Raw genomic sequence first — 26689 nt, 5'->3', positions numbered from 1 at the left:
GCTATATACAAGGACACCCACCCCGTCCTGTCCCATTTTATCGTGGAAAAGCTCTGAAATGAGGATTTAATATCATCTAAAATTTAATCTGAAGCCCTGTATTTAAATGACATTTTTGGGAAAGAAGTCACCTCCTTAAATTTCCATTACTGTTGTAAACTATTGCTGCCAAAACCAGGGAAGAAAAATGGAAGAAAGAAAGAGCATTGTATTACCACTGATACTACTAATTTATATAATTCATGCACAGAAAATCCTCCTCCTCTCAAAGATACAATGGGAAAGCTCTGAAGAGTGCCTACATTACCAAGGCTTTATTAAGGATTGAGAATATGTAACATGTTATTTACTGCTTTGCTACAACACATTATCACAAGCACTGAACATAACGTATAATTTCAACCAATAGCAAAGTTCTCATTGTTATCTTTGACAGCAGCTTATCCTCCCATTTACTACAAGCACTCATCTGCAGTGGGCGTTCCTGTTATTTATTATAATTAACTAAATCTCACTGTATTATGTTAAAAAGTACATCTGGCAAATCCCAAAGGGCCTGATAGAATCACAGAATCACGAAGATTGGAAAAGTTCTCGATGATCCCCAAGCCCAACCCAGCCCACCACATTGCACCCACTGCTCACGACCCTCAGTGCCACATCTCTGCTATACTGGAACATCTCCAGGATGGTGACCTCACCATTCCTTGGCAGCCTGTGCCAATAAAGATGGAATGGCAGCAATCTGAAGAGACAAACAAGAAGCCCTCTCAGAAAACGGTGCAACACTCTGTGAGGAAGAAGAGACCTCACCCAACAGCAAAGCCAAAGCCAGGAGCACGCTCAGTGGCCCTGAGGACATGTGAAGTGGACCTACAGGAGATGTTCAATGAGAAGGTTCAGAGCAGGTAGCACAGAGGGGCAACAGGGAGCAAGACAGAGCAGGTAGACATCCTGAGGTCACGCTTTAGAACTAGAAACACAAGCTCAGGAACTTGCTCTGGATTAAAGTAGCTGAGTCTCAGCAGTGAGGCACACTGAGCAACAACGAGCTGCTGCTTGGATGTCTGAATTCACAAAGGCAATGTTCAATCACGCCCCCAGCCCAGCCCTTGGCTGTGTTCTTTGGTCTCCTCAAATGCCAGGGATGCTGGCTGCAGAGAGCTGCTGGGCCGGTGCTACACGATGAGGCTCAAAGCGTTCCACTGGTACCTGGCTGCAGATCAGGATAAAGCTTGTCCACAGCCCATTTCAGTGCAGACAAATCATTTAAATCAGTTAACAACTTGTTCTACTAAAACCTGTGCAACCATGAGAAGAACATTAGTTCTGTTGCATCTGGGTTCCAAATAGCAAAAATTCTTCTCGAGTTGGTAGCCTGTTTTTCCTCTCCATTACAGGTATGAAAAAGTAAAAACAACAAAACAAAAGTTGAGGTAGAATCAGAAATTCAAATTTGTTCAATCATAGAATCATAGCAAAGAATGGCATGGGTTGCAAGCAACTTCAACAACCACCCAGCTCCAACTCCAGCGAGCAAAAAAATATCATTGCCCTCTTATGTTTTGAGGACAACAGACCTATACTGTAGCTGAAGAAATTAAAGAGAACACACTGCTACTGCATATGAAAAATGAGTAGCAAAAAAATGCAGGATAATAGCAATTAGCCTCTTCAATTGATGTCATTTTAGCTGTGTTATGAGGAGAAACAACCTCTAGGAATGTCCTCTGTTAGTTCCCTCAGAACATTTGCACGCTATTGACTGATTTCAACCACATTTGAGAGAGGCAGAGATCTCAACGACAGCAAGCTCAGAAGGATTTCACGCAATTTAACAGGGAAGGATGTAACAGAAAATCAAGAGCCCAAGGACCCACCAAGGTCACAGCAGGACGAGAAGCTCCATCCCCAGCTGAACGTGAACCTAACTTGGTGTCACCGAGCACGAAATGTAGACTCCTGTCACCTTCATGGGGATGGCCATCCATCAGCAGTGTCCCCACGGATGGCTCACCCAAGGCACATTGTGCAGCACAGATCACTCACCTGTCCCTCTGCCTTCCAGGGCTGCTCCTCCAGCTTGCATTTGGCTTTGGCCCCCACAGTGGGCAGTCAGTCAGCCCTCGCTGCCAGCCACACTGAGTGCCAACAACAGCCTGTTCTGGGAGCAGCACATAACTCAGCTCACTTAGGTTGAGATATTCCAGCTGCTGAACAAAGATATTTTCTCCTACTTTGTTGGTTCTCTATGCTGCTGTTGTAAAAGAACGCCTTAGCAGCACTGAACCCCAAAACAACGAAACAAGAAAAACCTGTAAGAAAAGGCAATGATTTTTACTATGTTACTTCATACAGAGAAACCTTGAGATAGGAAAAGCAGAAAAGCATCATGCTCATAGCATGCTTGTCAAGGCATTATCAATACGTTGCTCAACAAAAGGCTTTCCTCTGCAACTAGAAGCATTGTTTAATATTTGCGTTACGAAGCAGACAGTCAAGGGTAAGAACCTCCGTTTTGTTATTTTTGAGTCCTAAGACTCAGAGTTACTTTACATCAGTGCTTCCCTCATCTTTCTTGAAGTGTTAGAATCAGCTTTTTTTTTTTTTTTTTTTTTTAATGGATTAGATACAGTTTAGATTTCTAATTACAGCCTTACAGGACTCCCAAGCAGCTTTAATACACTCAGGGCATGAAAAGACACTTTGCTGCTTTCTAAATCAACAAACCCGAGCTGCTGGCCATTCCCAGCAGTGCAGTGCCAGCTCCGCTCGCAGGATGAAGCCTTTGTTCTGGGATTAGCAGCACTGAGCAGCCTGGGGACAACAACAAGTCCTGTCGGTTCCACGTTCCTTTCCCGTTATTCTGCAGCAGCAGAGATGCTGCCTGCTGCTCGTGCTACTTCAAGTGGTTGGTAAAGCACAAGAAGTGCTACTGCTAGACATCTGCTGGGTCAATCAACGCTCTTTTGAAGCTTGGAGTACGTTCTGAATGTTTACTTGAGGTTTGCAGTGGTACAATCGGAGAAGCTGGACCCCAAGACGGAGCATCAGGTGAACCTTTCAGCTGAAAAGCTGGGAAACACTGATCCCAAAGCAAGCAGGAATGGATTTCCCCAGGTTTACAGAGCCCGCGTGACCCATCAGTACAAAGTTCCCCCTCCACTGCTAATGTGGTTTTGCTGGGAGTGGCACAAGTAAGAAAAATGGAGTTTTTAAACACTTCCCCAGAGAGCCACTGCACTTCAGAATTACTTGACAGCAGCGATGGTGAGGAAGAGGAGATACTGGTGTACGGAGAAGATTTGGAGCTCAATCCTTTCGACGGCTTGCCTTACTCTTCCCGTTACTATAAGCTTATGAAGGACAGACAAGAACTGCCAATATGGAAAGTGAGATGTGCCTTTATGGAAAGTTTGCTTCATCATCAAGTTGTGATTGTGTCGGGAGACGCGAAGACTGGAAAGAGCTCCCAGGTGAGTGTTAGGAAATGCTCTGCTGGGTTTTTAGCTTTAGAACGTTGACTACTGCACACTCCTCAGAGTTACTATTAGGTGGTAACACTATTAAATCTATTAATACTACTAGCACAGATTTTTAAACAGAAAAAGAAACATGTTCAGCTTCCTACTCACTGCTATCGGCCTTCATTTACACCAGATACACCACTACCCAGATTTATGATATGCTGGAGCCTGGTTTTGGTTGGTAGTGAACTGCTATTCCAGAAGATGCAGTCACTCAAATATAGATGCAAAAAATATATAAATGCACATGTAAATAACTTTTTGTGAGCACTTGTAAGCAATCTATGCTGACTTCTGTTGGTCCCTTACAACCTGTTTTACTCACACAATGTCATTCAGGCTCCAGGGCCATGAAGATCAACACATTTCAGTTGATGACTGCCTAAAGCAGTGTCGTAAACAAACAGAAATCTCCAATGACAACTTTCTATGTTCTAAACACTAAATTTCAAAACACTGAGCCCCTTCTAAACACTGACTGAGGAATGCTTGTATGAGATCCTGTCATATAAAGTTTAGAACCAAATATACAAATAACCTTGAGAAAATTATGTATAAAGTACTCTTATATCTATCAGTACATGTGCTGTAAAATTTTGCTTTGTTTGCAGAATACATCACATCTCAACTTCAAATCCTTCCAACTATGCGCTCTCACTGTGCTACAGAGCACATCAGATATAACCCTCCCATGCTGAAGTTGTAGCACATTTCTACTCTCTTCAGAGAGGCCAAAGCTAAAATTCTTTAGGTCTTACTACTCAGCAATAAACCATTCCTTTGACACTGGCTGTCATTCTGTTCAGCTGGAGACTTTTTTCCTCCTTTTTATTGACTAAACTCACCATTTGATCCTCTTTTTGTCCATGAGCACACCAAACTCTTAGCAGAAACTGTAAGCTCTGCAGTATCTGTGCTGGATTCAGTGCATTTTCCTACTTGGAAAGCATGGTTTTATTCTGATTAATGCTGGATCAGGAAAGGCATAGAGAAGGTTTGCAGGAAGGGCATAAGAGAAGGTGGAGTTCTCAGGGAGTTTGGGGCTGTTCTCAGGAAGGAGCCATGCCCCATGGTCCTTCTCTCACTCCAGCTAAGAGCAAATACTTTTTTGTAAGAATGCACAATTTAGAGAACTAATGGTAAAACACGTCACTGGAGCCAATATCCAATAGGAGTATTCAAGTCTGCTGCCATAGTAATATATCACAGAATCACAGAATGGCCTGGGTTGAAAAGGACCACAGTGATCATCTAGTTTCAACCCCCCCTGCTACGTGCAGGGTCACCAATCACCAGACCAGGCTGCTCAGAGCCTATCTATATAAAACAACTAAGCCTGCAACTCCAAATAGCAGAGAAGAATTTTCAAGCAAAAAACAGCCATAGAAAATGCACATAGTGCATGGGAATAGAAGTGCAATAGATAGTGCATAGAAGCCTGGGATATTTCTTGAAGCAAAGAGTCTTTCTCCCGTGTAATTGACTGCAAATTAGATAAAACCAACAAACTACTTCTTAACAAGTATGGGCTCTTTCAGCTGATGTTTTTCCTAAAACAAGGTTAAGATGTAACACACACGTAAGCCTAGTATTTTACCAGAAATGATACTCACCTGATGCTCAGGTGGGCTCTGTTCTCCCCCGCTTCTCCTTCTGCATCTCAGTCCCCATTAGAGGTGTTAAGCACTGTCCTTGCCCCCCACAGGTCCCTCAGTGGTGTGCTGAGCACTGCCTGGCTGCTGGCTGCAGACACGGTGCAGCTGTGTGCTCCCAGACACACGGACAGCTGGCAGTGCAGCTGGCCCTGCGTGCAGCTGATGAGATGGACGTCAACGTGGGCCACGAAGTCGGGTACTTTGTCCCCTTTGAGAGCTGCTATACTACAGAAACCATCCTCAGGTTGGTGTGTTTCTCACCCCTAACGCAGACCCTCACTGTAGATCCACAGAGTGGTTGGAAGGAACCTCAAGGCCCACACAGCTCCAACCCTCATGATGGAGACTGAAAATGGTGTTCTGTACTTACCTGTTGTAGAGCTGTTAATGGGGTAATGCCACGCTTCACCATCTCAGCAAACTCTGTATCATTCTGCTCTTTCTTTCCTTCTCTTCTAGTTTATGAACACAGGAGTGTTCATAGTTGCAAGAGAAGTAAAGCTGGAATTTAAAAGCAATCAAAGTGTTGGCTAATTGAAAAGGATTTAAAAAAATCATGGCAAGAAAAGGGTGTATTCAGTAATGAGAAAATGCACTGAGGACTTTTAGAGGAAAATGTAAGTACATAAGAAATGTACTTAGTGTATTAAAAATAGGTAGATGATAGCAGCAGCACAGGGATTCAGATTCTGAGCCACTCTGAAAGTTCACCAGGAGTGATTTGCAAGATTCCAACTACTTCCCAGCCACATAAGCATTTCCAGTGCAAAGCACAGCGCTCACCTCCATCAAATCAAGCTCAGCCACTTGTCCCTTTGCGTGCCCTTTCTCTTTAGGGAGACTGTGTGACCCTCACCCTACAGCATCTCGCCCTGCACCTGATGGAAAAGGAGGACGAGCCCTATTCTCATCCAACATTTACGTGTCAAAACCTTGATCAAGAAGATTCAAGGTCCTATTGAGCAACACAGCAAAAATAACATCCTTGAAAAAAGTAAACAACAAGCCAACAAACCTCTGTGTAGCAGGAATAGAATCACAGAATGGCACGGGTTGGCAGGGACCTGGAAGGTCACCTGGTCCCACCTCCCTCATCTCCATTTCCCTAAATAGTCATAGGAATAGAAGTAGGGAGGGCATTATGGTATGAATCAATCCCTCATCTTCATTCTGGCACTGCCCTGTGTGTGCGTGTGCATAACTTCATTTCCTTACCTGAAAGTACTACTTCACAGCACAAGGGTTTGTTACAGTGTGCAATATGCTTAGAAGGCTTGGAAGATGAAAAGAAAGGTAAGTTATGATCTTAGGGGGGAATTATTTCTTCTTTTGCCTTGAGTCTCCTGTCCTTTCAACTATAATGCCATTTAGCATCACTGACTTTCACTGAGTTTTCAGACACTTAAAGAATACAGGTTGTTGAGACTGTGGTAGTCCACAAAACAGACAGTATCTGTTCTTATCAAGTCTTTCTTGTTAGAACAGAAAGAGCAAAGCTGTCCTCAAGACCCTGAATTAATTCTGTACAGTCAAACCTGAATATTTCATGAAACTTTGCAGTTTTCCATTTGTATGGCGCAGATACTGCACAGATGATATGCTGCAGAGGGAAATGATGTCTGCTCCTCTTCTGAACTCTTATGGAGTTATCATTCTGGACGATGTGCATGAAAGGACTGTTCCCACCGATGTGCTGCTTGGTGTTCTTAAACATGTCTTGAGAGCGAGACCAGCCCTGAGGCTGGTGATACTCACTGCCCCCCACATGTCCAGCAAGCTGAAGGACTTCTGCGGCAGCGCCCCCCTCATCCGGGTGGAAAATGAGCACCAGGCAGAGGTGGTATATACCTGCAGCATGCCAAAGGACCATTTTCTGTCTGCACTGAGGCTGCTCTTTGAGCTGCACCACACAAAGGAGAAAGGTGACATCATCATCTTCCTGGCATGCGAGCAAGTGAGTGATTAACTGGCTCCAGTATTTATGGTTTCAATCAAGAAATGAGTCTCATCTGTGTGTTCATATAACCTACAAGTACGTTGTTGCAACCCAAGTAAGAGCTCTGCCCAAGCACCGTGCCCAGAGGCAGCCACCTCTGGGGATGCAGCCACATCCACAGCTATGGGGCCAGCTGGAAAGGGGATACCAGTGGGGCACTGGAGTATCTGCTACAGAACTCCCAGGCCTGCCTGTTTGAGCAAACAGCCCTTCTCTTTAGACCTAAGTCAATGTGGATGCATACATATCCCATACATGTGAAGTTTAGGGGCCATTTCATAGCTTCTCATCCTCACCGTTCCCACACTACACTGATGCTCATCTGTCCTTCCCTGGAGGTTGGTTTGGATATGATTAAATCTAGAGATGAGCATTCAGAAAAACGCACAGGAAAAAGAGACATCTCAGGAAAAAGCACAGATATTCCCTGCTCTGTCAAATTCCCACGTGTATTTAGGATCAATTTTGGCTTTATGCTGTAATAGCTATTCTTCTAAGATTAAAACGTTACGGTTTGATACGTGGTTCAAGTTTATTTTAGAAATGAGTGCTTTATAAGTAAACAATATTTATTTTTCATATTAACGAGTAAAATACTAAATCATTTCTCCTGATTACAGGACATTGAGAAAGCCTCCCAAATGATCAGACAGGAACAGTCTAATTCAAATCCTGACCTCGGAGAGCTCATCCCAGTTCCTTTATACCCCACAAGAAATGACTTAATTCCCAAACCAAAGCAAGACAAACAGAAATGCTACCAGAAATACAGAAGAAAAGTGCTGCTTACCACAAGCTTTGGAGAATCTTTGATTCAGATTAAGAACATAACCTTTGTCATCGACGTTGGTGTGGAAAGAAGAAAGGTTGGTAACATTAAACAAAACCAGGATGCCCAAAACGAGCCGTGTAACAAAGGGAAAGGTACAGATTGGTGCAAATAGCTTCTAAGGAATCACATATTTTTCCATGCTCTCGTAAGCCAGATTCTATAATATTTTTCACGTTTCAATGATCACGAATAACTTTGATAGACATCAGTGTGTCTTCAGTACCTTACGCGTGGAGCAAAATATCATCATTTCTTGGCTACCTGTTGGTTTAGGAGATTAACCCCACTCCTTGTTTCATTAATTCCTGCGCCAGCAGTGTAATGCCACAGATCACATAACACAGAAGGATGCTCAGACAGAACCACGCGTTTTTAAAGCTGCCTCTGCTCCTTTGGCATATCTGCTTCCCTCCAAGCATCTCAAAATGCTGCAATTCACTGAATGAATGAATTCATTCTGCGTCCTCGGTTCTTGTTTTCCACCCTATTCCGAGAAGAACTGGTGCAGCTGCAAAACTGGAGTTTATTTATTTTGTTTATAAAAAACTGATATTGAGTCTTAAAGAACGACCAACTATGCAGGGATAAATCACTTTGCGTGTTGGAAAGCTGCACGTTGGCTTCATGGCTGCACTAACACGTCCTACTGTGCAAAAGGGTTATCCCACTAATAGGCCAAAGGAACAAGATCAGGTATCTTCAAATAATCCACTACTCAATCACCCAAACTGAATTTAAGTGTTCTTACCATTTTCAAGCAGGTACTGTTAATTCTGATGAGCCTTGAGGGTTATTTCAGGCAGAAGCTCGGGAACTAACACCACCCTCTCATTATCACTGCAAAAAAGCAAGTCTAACGCTGTCATTTTAAAGTTTCTCATTTGAGGGTTGTAAAATAACTCAGCCTTAAGTCAAGGGGAAAAGAAAAAATAGTGCTGCCTCCGTAGGAAAGGAACAAAGGCTGAAATGCAGCTTTCAATTAGGATGTGCATAACAGAGTCATTTCTGAAACTACAGCTGTTGTTCCAGGTGATGACTGAAACTAATCTCACTTACACTTCAGTCTGAAGCCTGAAGCAGAAGCCAGAGCTTGGGATGGGAACAAATCAGTTTCAGCACAGCCCTGACGGCTGTCACATCGCCTTTATTAATTACACCATTTTTACCCCTTCAACTCAATTACTTTGTCATAACAGCAGAAGCTCAGTCCTCTAATATTCATTTCTCAGCAAATCAAACGTACATTCAATCCACTCGGCTGGAAGTCAGCTCAGTGCAGGCAAGGTTTCGTGCAGAAGGAATTCCCACTGAAGTCTGGCAGGCGGGATATATAATGAATATACCCAGATTTGTCCCTTGTACTGAAACATTTTCTCTTTTTGATTAAAATTCTGCTCAAAGCAGACAAGATCAGATTAGATGACTTGATTAGAAAACTGCCCTATCCAGCCATTACCTGTACGGAAGCTTCTGGCCGTCACCTGGTGGCTGGCAAAGTGATGGAATCGGCTCCTTGGTTGCATCAAAACAAAAGAACAAAAGCAACAAGGGGAAAAAATAGAATGGGCCTTGTTTGTGTTGATGACAGTCCCTGTGTCCTGAGCTTCAGCATAAAGACAAAATTCTGGAATTATGGTGCAGAACGTTATCAGATAGAGCTGGGATTCTGTCACCGGAAGAAATAAATAAGCTTTTCTGATGCTTTTCTTGGTGATACCATTAGATCTATGCCTTATGCTTCAGTAGGGTACATTTCTTTAGAAACAACACTTATCTTAAGATTACATCCACAGAGCGACTGCAAAACTTCAGCATCTGTCAATTTATCAGAGTGCAGACTGTTCTTATTTCCATGCTGGTGAAATATGCACTATAAGGAGAAATAGGACTGTTACTACACATTGTGTACAATAACCTAGACAAAAATTCGGTACAGACCATTACTACATTTGTAGTCCTCACTCATCTGATGCTCACTGTCTCTTTCATTTAAAGGTGTACAACCCTAGAATCAGAGCAGACTCCATCACAACACAGCCAATCAGCAAAGCCCAAGCAGAGATGCACAAACAAATGCTGAGCACGTCTCCATCAGGTACAGTTATCAGCACAGCATTCCAACCCAGCAACCTAAACCATTCATAGAATTAATGGGACAATGCTAGAAATGGAAAAGAAAAACATAACGTTCCTAAAAATTTTTTCCAGGAAAACTCTTCTGTTTGTATCCTGAAGAATTTACATACAAAGAAATGAAACCAGATTTCCCAGCCAAAATACAGGAATCCAACCTAACCAGCATGGTTCTCTTCCTGAAGAGGATGGATATAGCTGGCTTCAGACACTGTGAATTCCTAAGCAGGCCAGGTAACGATGCACTGATTTTCCATATAGGTTACATGACCTTTCTGGTTATTTCAGGATTAATTTTGCCCTGTTATTCACAGTACATTTCTTATTGAAGTACTTGCAATATCCCTGCCACTGCTTTTACCAATTACTGCTGGGATGGTTCATAGTGCAATAGCTGCCCTTTGTAAAACACTTCCTAGAATGAACCACGTGCTCTGAAAAAGATCATCATGTATCTGAATGGAATCTGGATTTTCTGTTTTCTTTAAATCAAAATTCCAAGCACCTTCTCACCTAGGTTTGCCACTATTTTCCTGAAGCCCACAGAGAAAATTTGTGTCCCATTGTGCAAGTCATCACACAGACACCAAACAAAATACATTCTTTTAATCAAGGGTTTACAACCCAAATAAACCACCGCTACCTCAGGGATGCACGTAGAGGAAATGAGTCTTCACCCCGTAGCATCCCCCACCGCAAATTTCCAGTGAGCCATTGCTTAAGGACATCACTTGGGTTTATTTCATCAGTAAACTTCCAATGCTAGACAGGAAACGCTCAGTCTTGAAGCAAGACTGCAAGGAAAGTTGTTGCTGATTTTCTGTTTTATTTCACTGGCTTCACATTTGGGGTCCTTTTCCCACAGAAGGGTATTTTCCATTCTGACCTACTGATATAATTGATTTGGGGATCACGTGACCTGTTGCTTTTTCATTTACGATGATTTTCTCGTGCCAATAGGAATTCCTAAACTGTTCTCCTCTTCCCCATATACACTTGGAATTAGAACCGCTGCATGTCCTTTACATGTTGTGTACCCTAATTAATCACAGCAAAGCTTAATTCCCAGCACTGGGCATAGTGCTACACTGTAAGTGGAATTCTTAATTGGATTTTTTTCAGCTTCTCTGTTTTGAGAGGGAAACTTATGCACGAGAAGACTATGCTGTAAGGATATTTGCAAGGAGATTCAGCTGTTTGATGACAGCAGCTGGCACAACTCAAGTAAATGCCACGCACCTGTGGTCTATAAATTGCAAGGGACTTTTGCAGAAAAGGTGAAGGGAATGGCCACCAGAGATGGAAAGTATGCTTTCTGGTGCAACAGCTTTTAGCTTCCCCAGAAAGCTTTGTTATCTTTGCAGGAGATCATTGGGGTTCATAGAAGCCGATGGATTTTAGTAGCTTGCCCACCCTCAGCTAAACGTGGCATAAGATCAACTGGAAAAACACAACAAACAAGACAGGGCAGTATTTCAGCACACTCTTATTTGTCTCAGCTGAGCCAAGTTCAGAGCAACAGGTACTAAGGCAGACTAGCCATCCTACTGCTCCCCAGCATGGTTTGTCCTGAAGTTGACTACTCTATGGCTCTTTAGAGCCTCAGTTTCCTTCGTGCATGAGATTTACCTTTGAGGAAAGGGAGCAAATGCATTGCAGCCATTCACTCACACACAGAACAGAAGACAAGCTTCCCATGCACCATTCCTGTTCAGTCAACCTACTCAAGTTTTGTTTGCCACGGAGGTGGGAGGAGAGAGGTGGAATCCTGTTAATCCAGGGTAAATTTTTCCTCACCCAAGCGATGCTTTCACTGAGGCAAAATAGTAATGTACAGCCACGAACTGGTGAACAGAAAAAATCAAAAATACACTGAAATCCAGTTTTAGAACAGTGAAAAATAGAAAAATTAACAAGATGCACAAAGAATTTAAAGAGAAGCACTTCTTCAGTCCATTCCCTGCACGTGGAGCAGAAACACAGAGCAGATAAGCAAAGAAAAGACATCAGTAAAACATTTTATTCCTGTTCAACAGGATTTTATTTTTTTTTCCTGCTCTTCCAGGAAAAATAAAAGCTGGGATTAACTCTGACTCATTACTGCATTATGAGAGCAACAAACATGTCAGGCTTACAGCTGCTGCGTTTAATTCATGCTATAACTGAGATGAGCAAATGCAGCAGGCTCGTTACCCTTTTTAGGATTCATGAGCCATATGAAAACGTATCTGGCAGTGCAGTTCTGAAGTGCATTACATGAGTTCCTGAGCCACTGTAATAGTGATGCCCGTGCATTTTTATCAGTTAATGAGATCTAACTGATTATGGCATTATATAATGGGAGAGAATAACTTTCTTCCTATAGATGGCTGCAATATTACGTGTTTTCCCACGTAACTGGAAAAACCTTATTGAAACTATGGAAATCAATATACAAATCAAAAGGCTAAGCCACTTTCATATGAAATGTGTTCAAGAAACATTCAGACGTGGTACTGAAGAATATGGTTCAGTGGGGCAGTATTGGTGGTAGGTGGACAGCTGGACTGGATGATGATCTTGGAGGCCTTTTCCAACCTTGGCAATTCCATGAAATCAAGGTGAAAGCAGTTTGCAGTTTCCACATTAGCACAGCATCATCAGCAACTTTCACATTAGAATACTTGATGGCTATGGATGCCTTGGCATTTGAGAGCTGTGCTATTATAACCCCTAGAAGGTACTCCTAGAATATCCACAATACCAAGCATTGTGTAAGTGCGGCTATCTTGTTTCAGAGACAAGATTGTTGTTTTTATTAGACAAAGCCTAACACAGTTTTTAAAGACAAACCATGAAGGTTAGGAGGGCACTTAGTGGCAGATTTATACCCTCAGTTCAGTTCTTCATTCTTCGATGCTTTAATTTCTGCATTTAATTGATTAAATAGCATTATACATTGAATAATGAAAAGCTGGTTGGTCCCTGTGCTGACTGTCCTGCAGGGACCATCGCCAGCTCGTGTGTTGGGACATAAAGAGCAGAAAGGTAACTGGGATTCCTACAAGCTATGAGATTGGAAAAGGGATTTTAATGACCAATTATAACGCAAAGAAAACTGCTATGGAATTGATAGCCTAAGAGTTTCTTTGTCTGAGCTCCAACTATCTACTATCCCAGCATCCATTTCAGCTTTAACTTCCTAACAGTTACTTCTCTACAAATAAAGGTCTATCAAGAAACCTATAATGCAATGGAAAGTACAGCAACATTAGCAGAATGGCACAATCCTAGGCTGCAAACGAGAACAAGTCCCAGTGCAGCAGCCACAAACACAGAAACAAAGGAAGAAAAACTGCTTACCTTTAGAAGACCTCAGATACCCAGGGAACTCTAGATAGATACCCTCACCTCCACTGCCAGCTCTTAAATGAGGTCTGGGAACAGGTGGATCCTGGCTCCAGCCCTTCCAATCACTCAGGGTCATTGCATGCACCTGAGCTCTCTTGGGTTGGCCCTGCCTTCCACCAGGTGCTTAATCACTGTTTCAGGCCATGACAGAGCGTTTCCACTACAAAATCCTACCTTAAATCCTCTTAAGTACTGATTCATTCTTTGTAGAACTTTGGGCAAATTGCTAAATCAGCCATCCTGCTGCATCAAGAGTAATACTCATGTATTCATTTTATCACACAGTAAGGCCTTCAGGTTCCAACCTGCAGGGTGAGATACAGCAAAGGCAAAAGCTGTAGCTGCCTTTAGAAACAACTCTGCTCATGTTGAAGTTGTGAAAAGCCTGAGGCACCGAGACCATCAGTTACATTCGGCTTAGAACCCTGCATGAACAATTCCAATGCTATCAATAACATTCAGCTTCTTATTTGCTGTATAAGTCAGGTATGACAAGGAACAGCTGCATAATTACACAAAACGAGCCCAGATTCCCTGAGACAAGCCCTGAGCAATCCAACCTCAAGCAGCCAAAGAACAAAGGCAAGGGAAAGAAAACATGGGATAAGGAAACACCTTTCTGTCTTGCAGGGGTGGGCAGCTGCTCATGTGCTGGCTCGACAATGGCAGCAGCTGGGGAAGCCCCTCTGTTGGCCTCGATGGCAGCAGCAGTCCTAAAAACAACACTTGCTGCTCTAAAGCCATTAAAAGACAATGCAGGCATCCATTCTTTAAAGGACGACTCTCCATATTTAAGCATTTGTACTGATTTTATTTATTGAGCTTGTATTTTGTGAAACTACACATCAAAGCATGAGGAACTCTCAGGCAAGCTTTTGCTGCCTTTATGAAGATTTTTTTATTGATTGAGCTTGTGTCTCAAAATGCAGACTAAGCTCTGCTCCCTTCTGTGCTTTATTACTGTTCCTTCACCTGCTTTATCTACCTTTATTATCTTGGCCTTTCTAGCACAATAAAACCCAGGAGTCACTTTATTTATTCTTAAAACACTGATAGCAAAATTGGGAAGTAATTTGTGCTTACACATCTCAAGGCAGCTAATTCTTGGGCATAAAAATGTAAATTACTGATGCTATCAGGGGATCGAAATTGACCTCCGGGTAACTGTATACTTCATAACCTATGGCACAAATTGCTTTGTTGACTTCTGGAAATTAGTTTCCCATGATTTCCTTGTAATTACTCCATGTCTGAATGATGGCTTTAATCTCCCTGTATTTTCAGTCACTGATAACTGTTTTCTGCCACTTATTGTGCATCAGATGTAAGGTAACTTTTCATTTCTTTAAACATCCCAAGTATTTTGTTCTTGGATGCTCCAGGTAAGAGATCACCTCTGTCAAACTCTGATCATTTTTGCCACCAATCTTCAGTGGGACTGGAGTTCAACTTCACAAATCTGTAGGAAAAGACCAAACAGCTCTTCAGCTGGAGCAATGGGAAAGAATCTGCAGCAATAGAAGAGGAGAGCTGTAAATCAAGCCAAACCAGCATAAATAATACTGAAATTTACTACTGTAAGATCTGTAATAGAAATCTACCTCTAAAAAGAGCTAGGAGCCATGAGTCACACTGCCTGTGTGCCCACATATCCACCAAAGCCTCTGATGCTCCAGCAATTACTTTTTGGAGGTTTGGCAATTTCTGCTTGGCTCTCAGGCTCACTTTCTCATCCCTAAACCACTCCAGGAAAATCAGATATTCCAAACACCTGCAACTTCTGCCCAACCATTACAAACACCACACACAGAAGAAATGTGTCTTCTCTGAGCAATTTTGGACTATTTGCAAAACATCAGTCAGTAGTCAGTATTGACTTTTGATAAGAACTGCTCTGATAGACAAAAGATGAAGCTATGTCCGGCCCTATAATCATTACCCACTATCAAATGACAGAGATTGTGTTCTAGGAAATGAACTGAAACATCATAATGAGAAATAAAGCTTTCCATAATAAATGTACAACTGAAATAATATTTAATCCATTCTCAAGAATTTGAATTATCTTTCCTTTTTTTATTAGCTCCTGAAAGCCTGATGCAAGCCTTAGAGGACCTTGATTACCTAGCAGCCCTGGATAACGACGGAAACCTCTCTGAATTTGGAATCATTATGTCAGAATTTCCCCTGGATCCACAGCTGTCAAAATCAATTCTGGCTTCTTGTGAATTTGAGTGTGTTGATGAAATGCTCACCATCGCAGCCATGGTAACAGGTACTCCCAACTCATGTCTTGCTGCATGGCCTCTGCCACCTCCAAATCCTCACTCTTCCCAAGGCTGCTCACAGGGGCAGCCCAAAGGCAAACTTGCGTTATTCATATTCTACTTTTTCACCTGAATGAGCATCTTTGGCTGTTTAAGTCCAGACTTTGAGCATGCAATGAAGCACAAGTGACAGATTTGTCAGTAGCACTCCACTTCCACACTTCAGATGTTCCATTAGCTTCCAACCTTGTCATAGAATCACAGAACGGCCTGGGTTGAAAAGGACCCCAGTGCTCATCCAGTTCCAACCCCCTGCTGTGTGCAGGTCACCAACCAGCAGCCCAGGCTGCCCAGAGCCACATCCAGCCTGGCCTTGAATGCCTGCAGGGATGGGGCATCCACAGCCTCCTTGGGCAACCTGCTCCAGAAAGCATACACACAACGTTCCTTCAAAACAGACTTTATCTCATTACATTCACACACATTTGTTACAGACTGGAGCTGTAAATTAGGGGGATTTTCTAATTGTAAACAGTATTGAACTGTTGACTCTGCCCACAGTGAATATCCTTGGCATAGAAAGTGGAGCAAAGCCTTAAGCAGCAAGGAAATCATGAATGTACAGGAAACCAAGCTGCGCTAATCCATCTCCTTACAGCACAAACTGTTTTTATGCTCCAGATGGTTTGATTCTTAGTGAGCAGGCCTTAACATGATAGTTTTGAAGTAAATAAAACAAGCACCAATGGCTGAGCACAGGCACATTTTAGTTTTTGAAAAGCTCAACCATCTCAAAAGATGCAGTTAGGTAGCACAGTATCACAACAGAAGTAGAACTTTAGCACATAAGGGTACACTCAGGCATTTTGTAAGTACATTTACTTCTTTTCTAAGTTAAACCACACACTTGGAATGTGGACAGATTGGACCAGGCTATTACAAAGCATTTTTGGCACCAGTGTGGGAGAAGGCTGCTCACTTTTGGTGCTCATAGTGAAGATTTACTAAACAAGAGATTGAAGGAAAAGCCACATAAATATGAATGCAGTGTATTCAGTTCAGCAGTAATCCAATACAGGAAACTGAGAAAAAGAAACACAAACCAGTGCAGTTACTGCTAGAGGGTCTTGTCGGTGCATGAATTTTAATAACTGTTGGCTTCTGTGTTATTTTTTGCCTAAGCTCCTAATTGCTTCCTGCAAGCACCTTCTGGAACAGAAGAAATTGCTCTTACCTGCTGGAGAAAATTCTCACACCCAGCAGGAGATCACTTCACTCTTATCAATGTCTTCAATGCCTTCAGGGAAGCCAGCACAAACTCCGCAGGCCAGTGTAAGTGCACCCATTTCAGACCAAACAAAGCACACTGGTAACATGTTTTTGGCTTTTTTTTTTTAATGGAACAGTCATTGTTGGCCTTTGATTCATGAGCACTTTTTGAATGATTCTTTTTAGACCTGTCAGTTTGCAAGAAGAGTCACCTAAGATAGCTGCCACTGCAAATACAACACTGGTTTATTAAATAATTACAAGTAACTGAGGAGGACAGCCTACCTTACCCAACATGGATATGTAAGCAGCTGACTACATTTGTCATTTAAGTGCCACTGTACAAAACCAGAAAGATGCTTCCTCCTCCAAGTGCACATAACCCAGGTTTAAGGCGCGACATGACACAAACACAGCCTAACAATCACTAGGCTTTATAGCTCACGAATAAAGAAAGGCTAAAGGGAAGAAAAGTACAGCAGACAGGCTGTCTTCAGAACATTCACCTGTGCTCATGCATCTTGGTCAGGTTCACTCAACTTAGAATGGTAGATTTGTGTATACTAAATAAAGACTGAAGATAACAGGACCCATATTGTCAGGCCAGTTCATCTATCAACTGTCTGTAAACGATGGAAAATGCTTAAAAACAAACAAAAAAAAAGAAAGAAAAGGTTGTCAGGGACTCTTCAAGAAGGAAGTACAGCTTCTCTGCTCACAGTGCCTCTGTGATGCAGGGCGTGGGACTGCTCCGTGTTCAGTAATGCTGAATGCTGGAAAGGTCCAAGACAAACTGTGCTTTAACAGCATATGATGATGGGCAGCACTACCAGTCTGATTTCAGTTCTGTGTCCTGGCCTGAAACCAGAAAAACAGAAAATACAGTTGCTACTCATTCTGTGCAGAACTATTACTTTTTACAGACCAAGTAAGGAACTTTTATGTCTTGACTCAGAAAGATAGTTAAAATCTGATATTACGTGAGGATACCATGTGTTGCCCACTCACTTCACAAACAAGAGCAATGAGCCTAAGTGGTTCAGATGGCTTTTGATAACAGCATTTTGGACAGCTCTGACAGAGCCATGCGCTCCAAAATGCTTTTAATCTATTGCACTGGTCAATGAGCATCTTACAGAGCAACCTCCCTGTGAGCAGCACCTACCAGGACTGTGCTTTAAGGCAAAACACTCTTCTTCTTCCCTCCACAGACTGCAGTAACGAAAAATGGTGCCGTAATTATTTTCTAAGCTGTTCTGCACTGAGGATGGCAGAAATCATCAGAGCTGAACTAGTAGAGATCATGAAGCGCATTGAACTCCCCATTTCAGAACCGGACTTCGGATCACCTGCAAATACACTGAGCATTAAGAAAGCTCTCTTATCTGGTTACTTTATGCAAGTAAGGAAATGCACCTTTATCTTTCTGCGTTGTTAACTCATAATAGAACTGTTAGCTCATGTAGAATCATTTCACAGAACTATTTGATGCAGACATATTCCCTTCAAATACACAGACTGACGTTTCCTCAGCAGTCCCTGGCTTCCCACAGGAATTTGGCTCTCCCCGTGCAACTATCTGAACACAAGCTTAATTTCTATGCATCCTGTACATTCAGTTAAGTAATGGATAACCCTTTTTCTTTTCAGATTGCTCGTGATGTAGACGGCTCTGGTAACTACTTAATGCTAACACACAGACAAGTAGCCCAGCTTCATCCTTTTTCATCATATTATAACACCAGGAGGAGTCCTGAGTGGGTTTTATTCCACGAGTTCAGCATCTCAGAAGACAATTCCATCAGAGTGGTCTCTGAAATATCACCCCATCTGTAAGTTAACTAAGGTGAAACCATTTCTTCACTCATCTCTCCACTAGCAAAGCAATAAGTCATAAACAGGAAAAGGGAGCAAGTGCATATTGAGAGCAATGCTTGGAGAAGCCAACTTGTGTCTTCTCCTCTCCCTTTCCCTTGTTTTAAAAACATCTCTCCTGGTACTGCTGAGAAATCATCCTTTGCACAACTGATTCTCTCTGAGAAAGGGTATTAAAAATGAAGTAGCTTTTTAAATTGGGATAAGAGAGAAGAACAATCTTCATACCTAGTCAGGCAGGAGGAGTTGGCATCACTGAAGTGGTGAAGAAAGTGGTGCTTGTCTTCATACAAACCAGCAAACATAAGTGAATAAATCTTCTTTCTTTGTTGCCAGTACTCTTCTGTCACTGCTTATCATTGCTTCATTCCCCTGCTTTTATTCAGAGCACTAACTGCATTAGAGCTCAAAGTTACTAAAAGGAAGGAAGAACTGCACTCCTCCCCATCCTCGCTACCTTTTTACTGCAAAATAAAACATTTCTTAATCAGCCTTTTGTTTTTCCTAAAGTGAACCAATCTGTTGAGGCACTGAGTCTCAATGTCTGCTACTGTAACTGTTAGCAATAAATCCACTGAAAAAACACCATACAAGATGCAGCAGTTTCTTAACAGGTAAAACATAGAGCAAAAATCAAGCAGAAGTTAACACATTTGTGTACTTTCAGATTAATTTAGTTGGGAAGTTCTGTTCCCTGAAAGCTATTTTCCAGCAAATCTTCTTTCAGCCACGTTAACACCCAGACAGCCACATCATTCCATACTAAGTGCTTACAAATTCAGAACAAGTCTTTCATCTGCAAAAACCTATTTGTACTGACAACATCCAATCCGCTGTCCTTCCTATTCTATTCCTAATGCTTATAAGAAAGCCTTTTTCCTACTCGTATCAAACCAAAAACATGTTCAAATCCAGAAAAATTACCACTTAATGCAATCTGCAGCACTGGGAACTGAACTACAAGTAGTTCACCCCTAATACAATACGAGGACAACAGGTTCAACAACCCTGCTGAAAACATAAATCACTACTACATGTTGTATACAGTTGTTGGTTTTGAGTTGAAATGTCCATTTTGTAGCTATATACTGCATGCCACTGGTCTTGTTTTTGATACGAGCCTGATAAAAGCTAGACAAAGACTTCAAAATGCAATTAAAAACTCAGTGCAATTAAAAAATAATACTGTTTTCTCTTACTTCCTCAACAGGTTCGTGGAGCTGGCACCTCAGTATTATTTTAGCAATCTTCCTCCTAGTGAAAGTAAGGATATTCTGCAGGAAGTGATTGATCACCTGTCACCTGTTTCAGCCATCAAGGAGAAACAGAAAACTAACAGCGACAACAAAGAAAATGAAAAATACCCCCAAACTCCCACTGAGCAGAGATGTATTATTCAGTGATTTTAGATTGAAATATCATATATTTGATAAACATGAATAGAAACAGTAGATGCTGTATGCATTCCCACCTTAACTCAGGTAATTATTTTGAACTTCCAGAATAAATATTTTTTACTGGAAGCAGCAGAAAAGCAGCACTTTCATTAACAAAAGAAGTCGCAAGCATTTCTTTTTTGTAACGTAAGAACACTTAAAAACATATGGAGTAATTCTTCAAGTTTTCTTGTAACACTGGATTTTTATTGACTGCTTAACGATGATACCAAAGTATGCTAAGATACAATATATTAAAACAGTCATTTGATAGATATTTTTAGTTGAGTCATCTGCTTGTCTTTTAAGTGTACAGAGGAAGCTTTGAGCAGGACAAAACCATTAACTCCATGGTAGTCTTCAGAAAATATACAGCACTGCATGTCTGCTTTAGAAAAAAGTTGTTTAAGGGACAGTTCATAATGAGAGACAGTCTTTGAGTTTATCCATAATTACATTCATTCCATCAGCTGGAACTACCATGACAGTCCGCCAAGGTTTCATTGGTACATCATCAAAGGACCATCTGCCACCCAAACAGCTGTCACTTTCCTCTTGCACAGAGTAGCTGAACTTCAGAAGAGCGTTCTAAGCAACAGAAATAAATGCATGAGGATTAAGCATTCTGAGCAGCATAAAGATCATACATAATCTAAACAAAACAAGAACAGCGGAATCTTGCTAGGAAGAAAGTTATTTCCATAGAATCACAGAATGGCCTGGGTTGCAAAGGAGCACAATGCTCATCCAGTTCCAACCCCCTGCTGTGTGCAGGTCACCAACCAGCAGCCCAGGCTGCCCAGAGCCACATCCAGCCTGGCCTTGAATGCCTGCAGGGATGGGGCATCCACAGCCTCCTTGGCCAAATTTTCTTCCATACCACAGGCCCACCAAAACAACCTACTATTAAAACCACCAAGAATTACGTTCCTTAAACTATTTGCTTTCCATCTGATTTATAAAATTCATATGAAATACTAAAATCATTGCCACTGTTACAGCTTAAAGACATCAGAGTAAAATGCAAAAAAGAAAAACCAGTGCCCCTCTGACTCCTTTTGAAACAGCACCGCATTTCGTGTTACCGCATTATGAAATGCTGACCTCTAGAAGCTCCTGTGCCTGGTGGTGTTAGTCAGTAGAGTTACAACTTTCACTCTAGAATTAGAGCAAACCTGTTGATGCTTCTTCAACTAAGCTGGAGCCTGTAATGTTTATTATTTATCTTTTCACTGACATCCACTACGTACAGATAGAACAGTCACTTTTTATTGGACAAAATGCTTGATGGACAGGAAAAATTTGCTTAAGAAATGTTTCTAGCTCTCACATGAGCCAGTTTAAAAAACGTGAGCTGAACTCTTAACTATAAAAAACCAACATCTTCCCTTTGTAGAGAAAGTTAAGTACCTGTCTCTCTGTAGGTTTGCTATTTACTAGCAGCATCTCCAGTCTGCAAATGGAATTTTGGAAAAACCATCAAATTAGTTGAGTGGCTTTGCTGAAGAACACACAGTTTGAGCAATGGAGGCCCTAAACCTTCAAACAGCTCCAAATCTATTCTAAAAGAACTTCCATTCAGCTGCCTCAATAACATTTTAAGGACCAGAATGAAGCACAGCCAATTGACAAGTTCAAGAAGGCAACAGCCCTGGCTGGCTGCCCTGCTGGACAAGAGTTGATTTCCTTCCTACCACTTGGTATGGTTCTGTGTTTTGGATGACAATAACACTGATAACACACTGATGGTTTATTTGCTGCTGAGCAGTGCTTACACTAAGCTTAGAACTTTTCAGGTTCTCACACCAACTTGCCAGCAAGGAGGTGGGGTGCTCCCAACCCTTCCCCACCGCACTGAGGAAGGTATGCAAACAGCTCTGAGGCACTGAGCTGCCCACTGGGTTGAGCCACAATAGCATCTCCATGCCTGAATTGGCTCTCAGTGTCTGCCTTGCTGCACTTAATACCATTTTATGGCAATCTAATTAACGTTCTGTGTGAGTGGAGAGGACATACACTGCAACACTAATTTATTTAGGACGTATACATTATTAAGTTCAGACACTCACTTCATCTATTATCTTTCACTGGAATGGGCTGCCCATGAAGATGCTGGAGCTGCAATCCTTGAAGCTGTTTAAGAGCTGTGCAGATGTGGCACTTAAGGATACAGTTTAGTGGTGGACTTGGTAGCATTAACTTAAGTCCAACTAATAGCTGGACTTGATCTTTTCCAACCACAGTGATTTTGTTCCTACATCTACCTCTCAATGGTTCACAAAAGGAGTTGTGTTCAATACAAGCAAGCTTTTTTTTTATAAGACGGACTTAATTAAAGATATGCAGCTATCCCTGCAAAAATACCCCTTGAAGTTTAGGTGAAACACCTTTTTGAGCGTTGCAATGAAAACAAACATCTCAAATTAATAGAACTGTGTATGTTACCTCATAAAAGAACTCCTCCTCTGCATTTGCAAACATTAATTCCTCCTTTTGCCAATTTCTCCCTTCCTTCTTCTTAGAATTCTTTGTGGCTTCTGTAAAGGTCTTGCTGATAAGAAGGTAATAGTGACACTTTCCACAAGGTTTGTTTGTTCTCTGTGCCTCCTTTAATTCTTTCCTGAAGAGAAATAGATGTTTACATGTTCCATTTAATCATGTGTCCACATACACAATTAAAAGCCTCAGCAAGTGCAAATCTCATATTGGTTTAGTAGGCACATTTGTGCTACACCCTATTTGTTTTCTGGTGATTTAAAATACAAATTTTGCATTCCCAGTACTTAAACACACTACTTGCACTCCTGAACAGTAAAAATAAGGATGTCTTTTCCTCTGCCAACTCTCTTCTCCAGAATCTTGCTCACGGCAAACAAAAAAAGCCTGTCAAAGCGCGGCTGTCCTGGAAACAAATCAGATTATCACTTTCACACAGAGCTATTACTGAACAGACAGAAGATACAATTGCCCACTCTTGTGTTAAATGAGTTGCCACTGCAATGCTCCAAAAACATTAAGACAAAGAGGCTGAGACCTGAATTTGGGTTGTGACAGCTGCATTCTAGCACTAAACATCAAAGTCAGGCTTTGAAGCACTTGATTTGAAAGAAGTCATCTCCATCCAATCACTGCAGCTCTGTAACCAACACAATCTCCTGGTTCCCAGTGCGGCACTAAACTAGCATAACATCATAAACATCATATAATCAATTCCTTTACTTACTGCCATCCCATCTATGATGTAAATCCATGAATCCAGAAGAGATCAGCTAGCCCCTGATCTACTTCACTTCTTTATCTGGAACTCACCAAAACACTGCATATGGTTCTCATGGGCCTGAACTCATCCACCTTAAAAGCCCATCCCTCAAGCCGAATTTTCCATTCCTGAGCCAGACATTAACATATAAGCAGGAATATCCCAGTTGCTTAACATAAGCTTGCTATTAAAAAAAATTACTTTTCCTAGGTGAAAATGAAAACAGACTGTAATACAAAGTTAAACTATAGTATAGCTACTTCTTTAGAGAAAATCAGCTAACAGTATTACAGCACATATTTGTAAGAGTATAGTTTGAAAGCCCAAGGGTATTTAAAAAAATTACAGAAACCACAGACTTTACAGATGAAAATCATCGCTTTGTTTTTATGTCTTTCTTAGAGTATCAGCTCTCTTAACACAGTGCTATATAAGAATTCTGAAAAGATATGAAGCAAAAAGTACTGTTCAACTTCACGTTAAACATGAAATAAAACATCAAATAAAACACAATGAGAACTCCACTTACTGGAGCTGCTGGTGCATGGGCAAAGCAATTTGTGGTGGCACATTAATGAATCTTTCACTCAGAAGCAGACCCACAGGCTTAGTATCATCTTTCAGGAGCTTATCCAGCTGTTCAACTACATGCTGTTCACAGCTCTTCTCACACCGACTCAGAATCAGCTCTTTGATTTGCTCAGCACACTGTGTACCCTAGAATCAAAAGGTATGCTTCCTTTGCATTACACAACAATTATTTACACAAGAAAATCGTCAAAGTGAACTTCAAGGGAGCATCCAAGAGTCCTACAGACAATTTCCTTAAGCGGTCCCTAAAGCACTGTAAGATTCCTCTGCTATTTACCAGCCCCAAAGCTGAGAGCAAACAAAAGTCCTTAACTGACAGGAATGCAGTTATGACACCAGGACATTTAACAGCAAAATTCAAAAGGTGCTCAAGATGGAAGTGCAGAAATGTAAGAGGCTGACAGCTCAGCTGCCCTGCAAATACTTGTCAGACCAGTCCCAATTCTCTGTTTCAATCCTCTGACCTTCAGCAAGTTATGCAGGACTGGATGCAAAAGCAAACTAAGTGATGCAGAACTTCTGAGACCATAATCCTCCATGGCAGAATTCAGAATCCTGATCCAACTATCTCAGCATGCTGTTCCAGGCAGAAAAGCAGAACATAGGCACGCTTACATCTGCCTAGAAGTTAATCAGGAATACCAACCTTCCTTTCAGCTAAGTTTAAGAAGCTTATAAAACCAAAGACTTCATCATCATCAACATCGTCATCATCACTGCTGTCTTCTTGGACTTCTGCTTGCTGTTTGATGAAAGAAAGAGAAATGATTCATACTGACATTCCATTTTCACTCCTTGCACCAAAATATATTGTGTTTTGTTTTGTTCTTTTTTTCAGAAGATGCTCTTCAGATGACAACTATGTAGGCAACCTGTGTCAACACACAACCTACAAATTCTGGTTATGGTTATGAGAGTGCTACAGCACTGAATGGCTTGATGCACTTAGAGCCGGGTGTATACAGAGCCAGGCCATGTACCTTCTACAGCACTATCTTTTTAATAGCATTAACGTTTGAGTGTTGCATTTAATAAGCAGCATCTTTGTACAAAGGATGGCACTATCTTATGCATAACCAATTTTCTTCAGTTTTTAACGCAGGGAGATATACCTGCGAAGTCTGAAAACGTAGAGCTTTAACAGAGTGTAGAAACAAGCACAGCAACCCCCACAGAAAACACTTGGCCAAAGAATAGAGGCTATCATGCACTTGTTACCTAAGAATCACATTAACATTGGGCAGAAAAATTCAGGTCTCATTTTAGGGTCCATTCCTAAGCCCACAGAGCTCTGCAGAGTACTGAGGAAACCACAAGAGGAAATTGGAGGTTGTGGATGTCCCATCCTTGCAGGCATTCAAGGCCAGGCTGGATGTGGCTCTGGGCAGCCTGGGCTGCTGGTTGGCGACCTGCACACAGCAGGGGGTTGGAACCAGGTGAGCATTGCGCTCCTTTGCAACCCAGGCCATTCTGTGATTCTATGACTCTATAAATTGCACATGGGGGTGTTTTTCACCTACATCTATTTCCTGAGATTGCAGGGAAATTGTATGGCACTGCTTCTTACTGAGAGTAACAAACTCCTCCATGGTCTTTTCATCATAATTGCTCTACCGGTCCAAAGTTCAAGAAGAAGACTGAAGAGAATTCATATGTGAAAAGAAAGCAACCAAAATAATCAACCAACTTCACCGTTTGGTTTAAATCCAGCATGGAAAATATCAGGTCCAACAAGAGAATTATTCCCAAAACAAAGAAACAAGCAAGTTACAAACAACGTTAAGGACAAGATTCGCTTCCAGAAGCGCATAACTGCATTTCAAATACTTAATTCAGAAGAGCCATTTCTGTCTTACCTTGATAACACTTCCAACGTGATTCTGTTGTATTAAGATATCAGTTAACTCAGCAGTGTTAACAGGAGCTTTTAGAAACAACTGGAAAATAAAAAGCAGGGATTACAGACGTTTTAGACCCGGCGTTGCGTGTGGCGGTGTGAGCTGACGGCTGCATACAGCTCCATTAATGAACCGAGGCATCAGCCCTGCTAACGGCAAAGCACAGCACCTGCTGCAGCAGCTTCTTTATCCCGTTGTAGTCGTTGTCTGATATCGAATGCGCTTCAAATTCAACGTTCACTTCCTACAAAAAAAGCAGAATGCAGAAAGTTAAGCGTAACTGCCTAGAAGCTGGAGTAAAACCGAGCCAGGCTGTAAGGAACGCGAAGGTTTGCTCCCCCGCCCCGTCTTTTGCAGGGGAATTTCTCCTAACAGCCAAACGGAACCCGCCGCTCACCTCGTCGACCTGCTCGTCCTCCTCGGACTCTGAGTCGCCCGATTGCGGCTCCGAATCCGATTCCGAATCTCGCTCCGGAGCTGCAGGCCGCGCTCTGCGTTTAGCCGGCGTGGCCATGTTGCCGCTGTGCGCATGCGCGGCGGAGCCGGAAGGACGCGCGGAGG

General features: G+C 42.0%; 2 protein-coding genes across 2 annotated transcripts; one reads left to right on the top strand and one right to left on the bottom strand.

The window, feature by feature from the left end:
- Positions 1–3206: 3206 nt before the first annotated feature.
- On the top strand, positions 3207–20347 carry DHX32 (DEAH-box helicase 32 (putative)). Its single transcript, XM_042863567.1, has 11 exons — positions 3207–3476; positions 5233–5426; positions 6764–7136; positions 7799–8044; positions 10006–10105; positions 10219–10377; positions 15617–15808; positions 16983–17132; positions 18281–18471; positions 18720–18901; positions 20155–20347. Exons 1-11 carry the CDS (start codon positions 3207–3209, stop codon positions 20345–20347), a joined length of 2250 nt encoding a protein of 749 aa, XP_042719501.1.
- A 218-nt stretch (positions 20348–20565) lies between these two features.
- On the bottom strand, positions 20566–26660 carry LOC122175825 (BRCA2 and CDKN1A interacting protein). The gene is made up of 7 exons (XM_042863819.1): positions 26526–26660; positions 26298–26372; positions 26087–26167; positions 24877–24972; positions 24169–24356; positions 22826–23000; positions 20566–20968 (listed from the first exon to the last, which is right to left on the bottom strand). Exons 1-7 carry the CDS (start codon positions 26640–26642, stop codon positions 20798–20800), a joined length of 903 nt encoding a protein of 300 aa, XP_042719753.1. The 5' UTR covers positions 26643–26660; the 3' UTR covers positions 20566–20797.
- Positions 26661–26689: the final 29 nt, after the last annotated feature.

The sequence above is a fragment of the Lagopus leucura genome, unplaced genomic scaffold, assembly GCF_019238085.1.
Source record: "Lagopus leucura isolate 7727_CA_CO unplaced genomic scaffold, USGS_WTPT01 Super-Scaffold_741, whole genome shotgun sequence".
Lineage (NCBI taxonomy): Eukaryota > Metazoa > Chordata > Aves > Galliformes > Phasianidae > Lagopus > Lagopus leucura.
The sequence above is the reverse complement of the archived record's forward strand: the minus strand, read 5'-3'. Positions and strand labels throughout refer to the sequence as shown.

Bases quoted from the DNA above. Each gene is read 5' to 3' on its own strand.
- DHX32 (XM_042863567.1), top strand. From the start codon at position 3,207: ATGGAGTTTTTAAACACTTCCCCAGAGAGCCACTGCACTTCAGAATTA. The intron at 5,427-6,763 runs GTTGGTGTGTTT...TGTATGGCGCAG, and splicing joins ACTACAGAAACCATCCTCAG to ATACTGCACAGATGATATGC. The intron at 15,809-16,982 runs GTACTCCCAACT...TTTTTGCCTAAG, and splicing joins CATCGCAGCCATGGTAACAG to CTCCTAATTGCTTCCTGCAA.
- LOC122175825 (XM_042863819.1), bottom strand. From the start codon at position 26,642: ATGGCCACGCCGGCTAAACGCAGAGCGCGGCCTGCAGCTCCGGAGCGA. The intron at 26,168-26,297 runs GTGCTGTGCTTT...TTTATTTTCCAG, and splicing joins TAAAGAAGCTGCTGCAGCAG to TTGTTTCTAAAAGCTCCTGT. The intron at 24,973-26,086 runs GTAAGACAGAAA...TTCATCAAACAG, and splicing joins ACGTTGGAAGTGTTATCAAG to CAAGCAGAAGTCCAAGAAGA.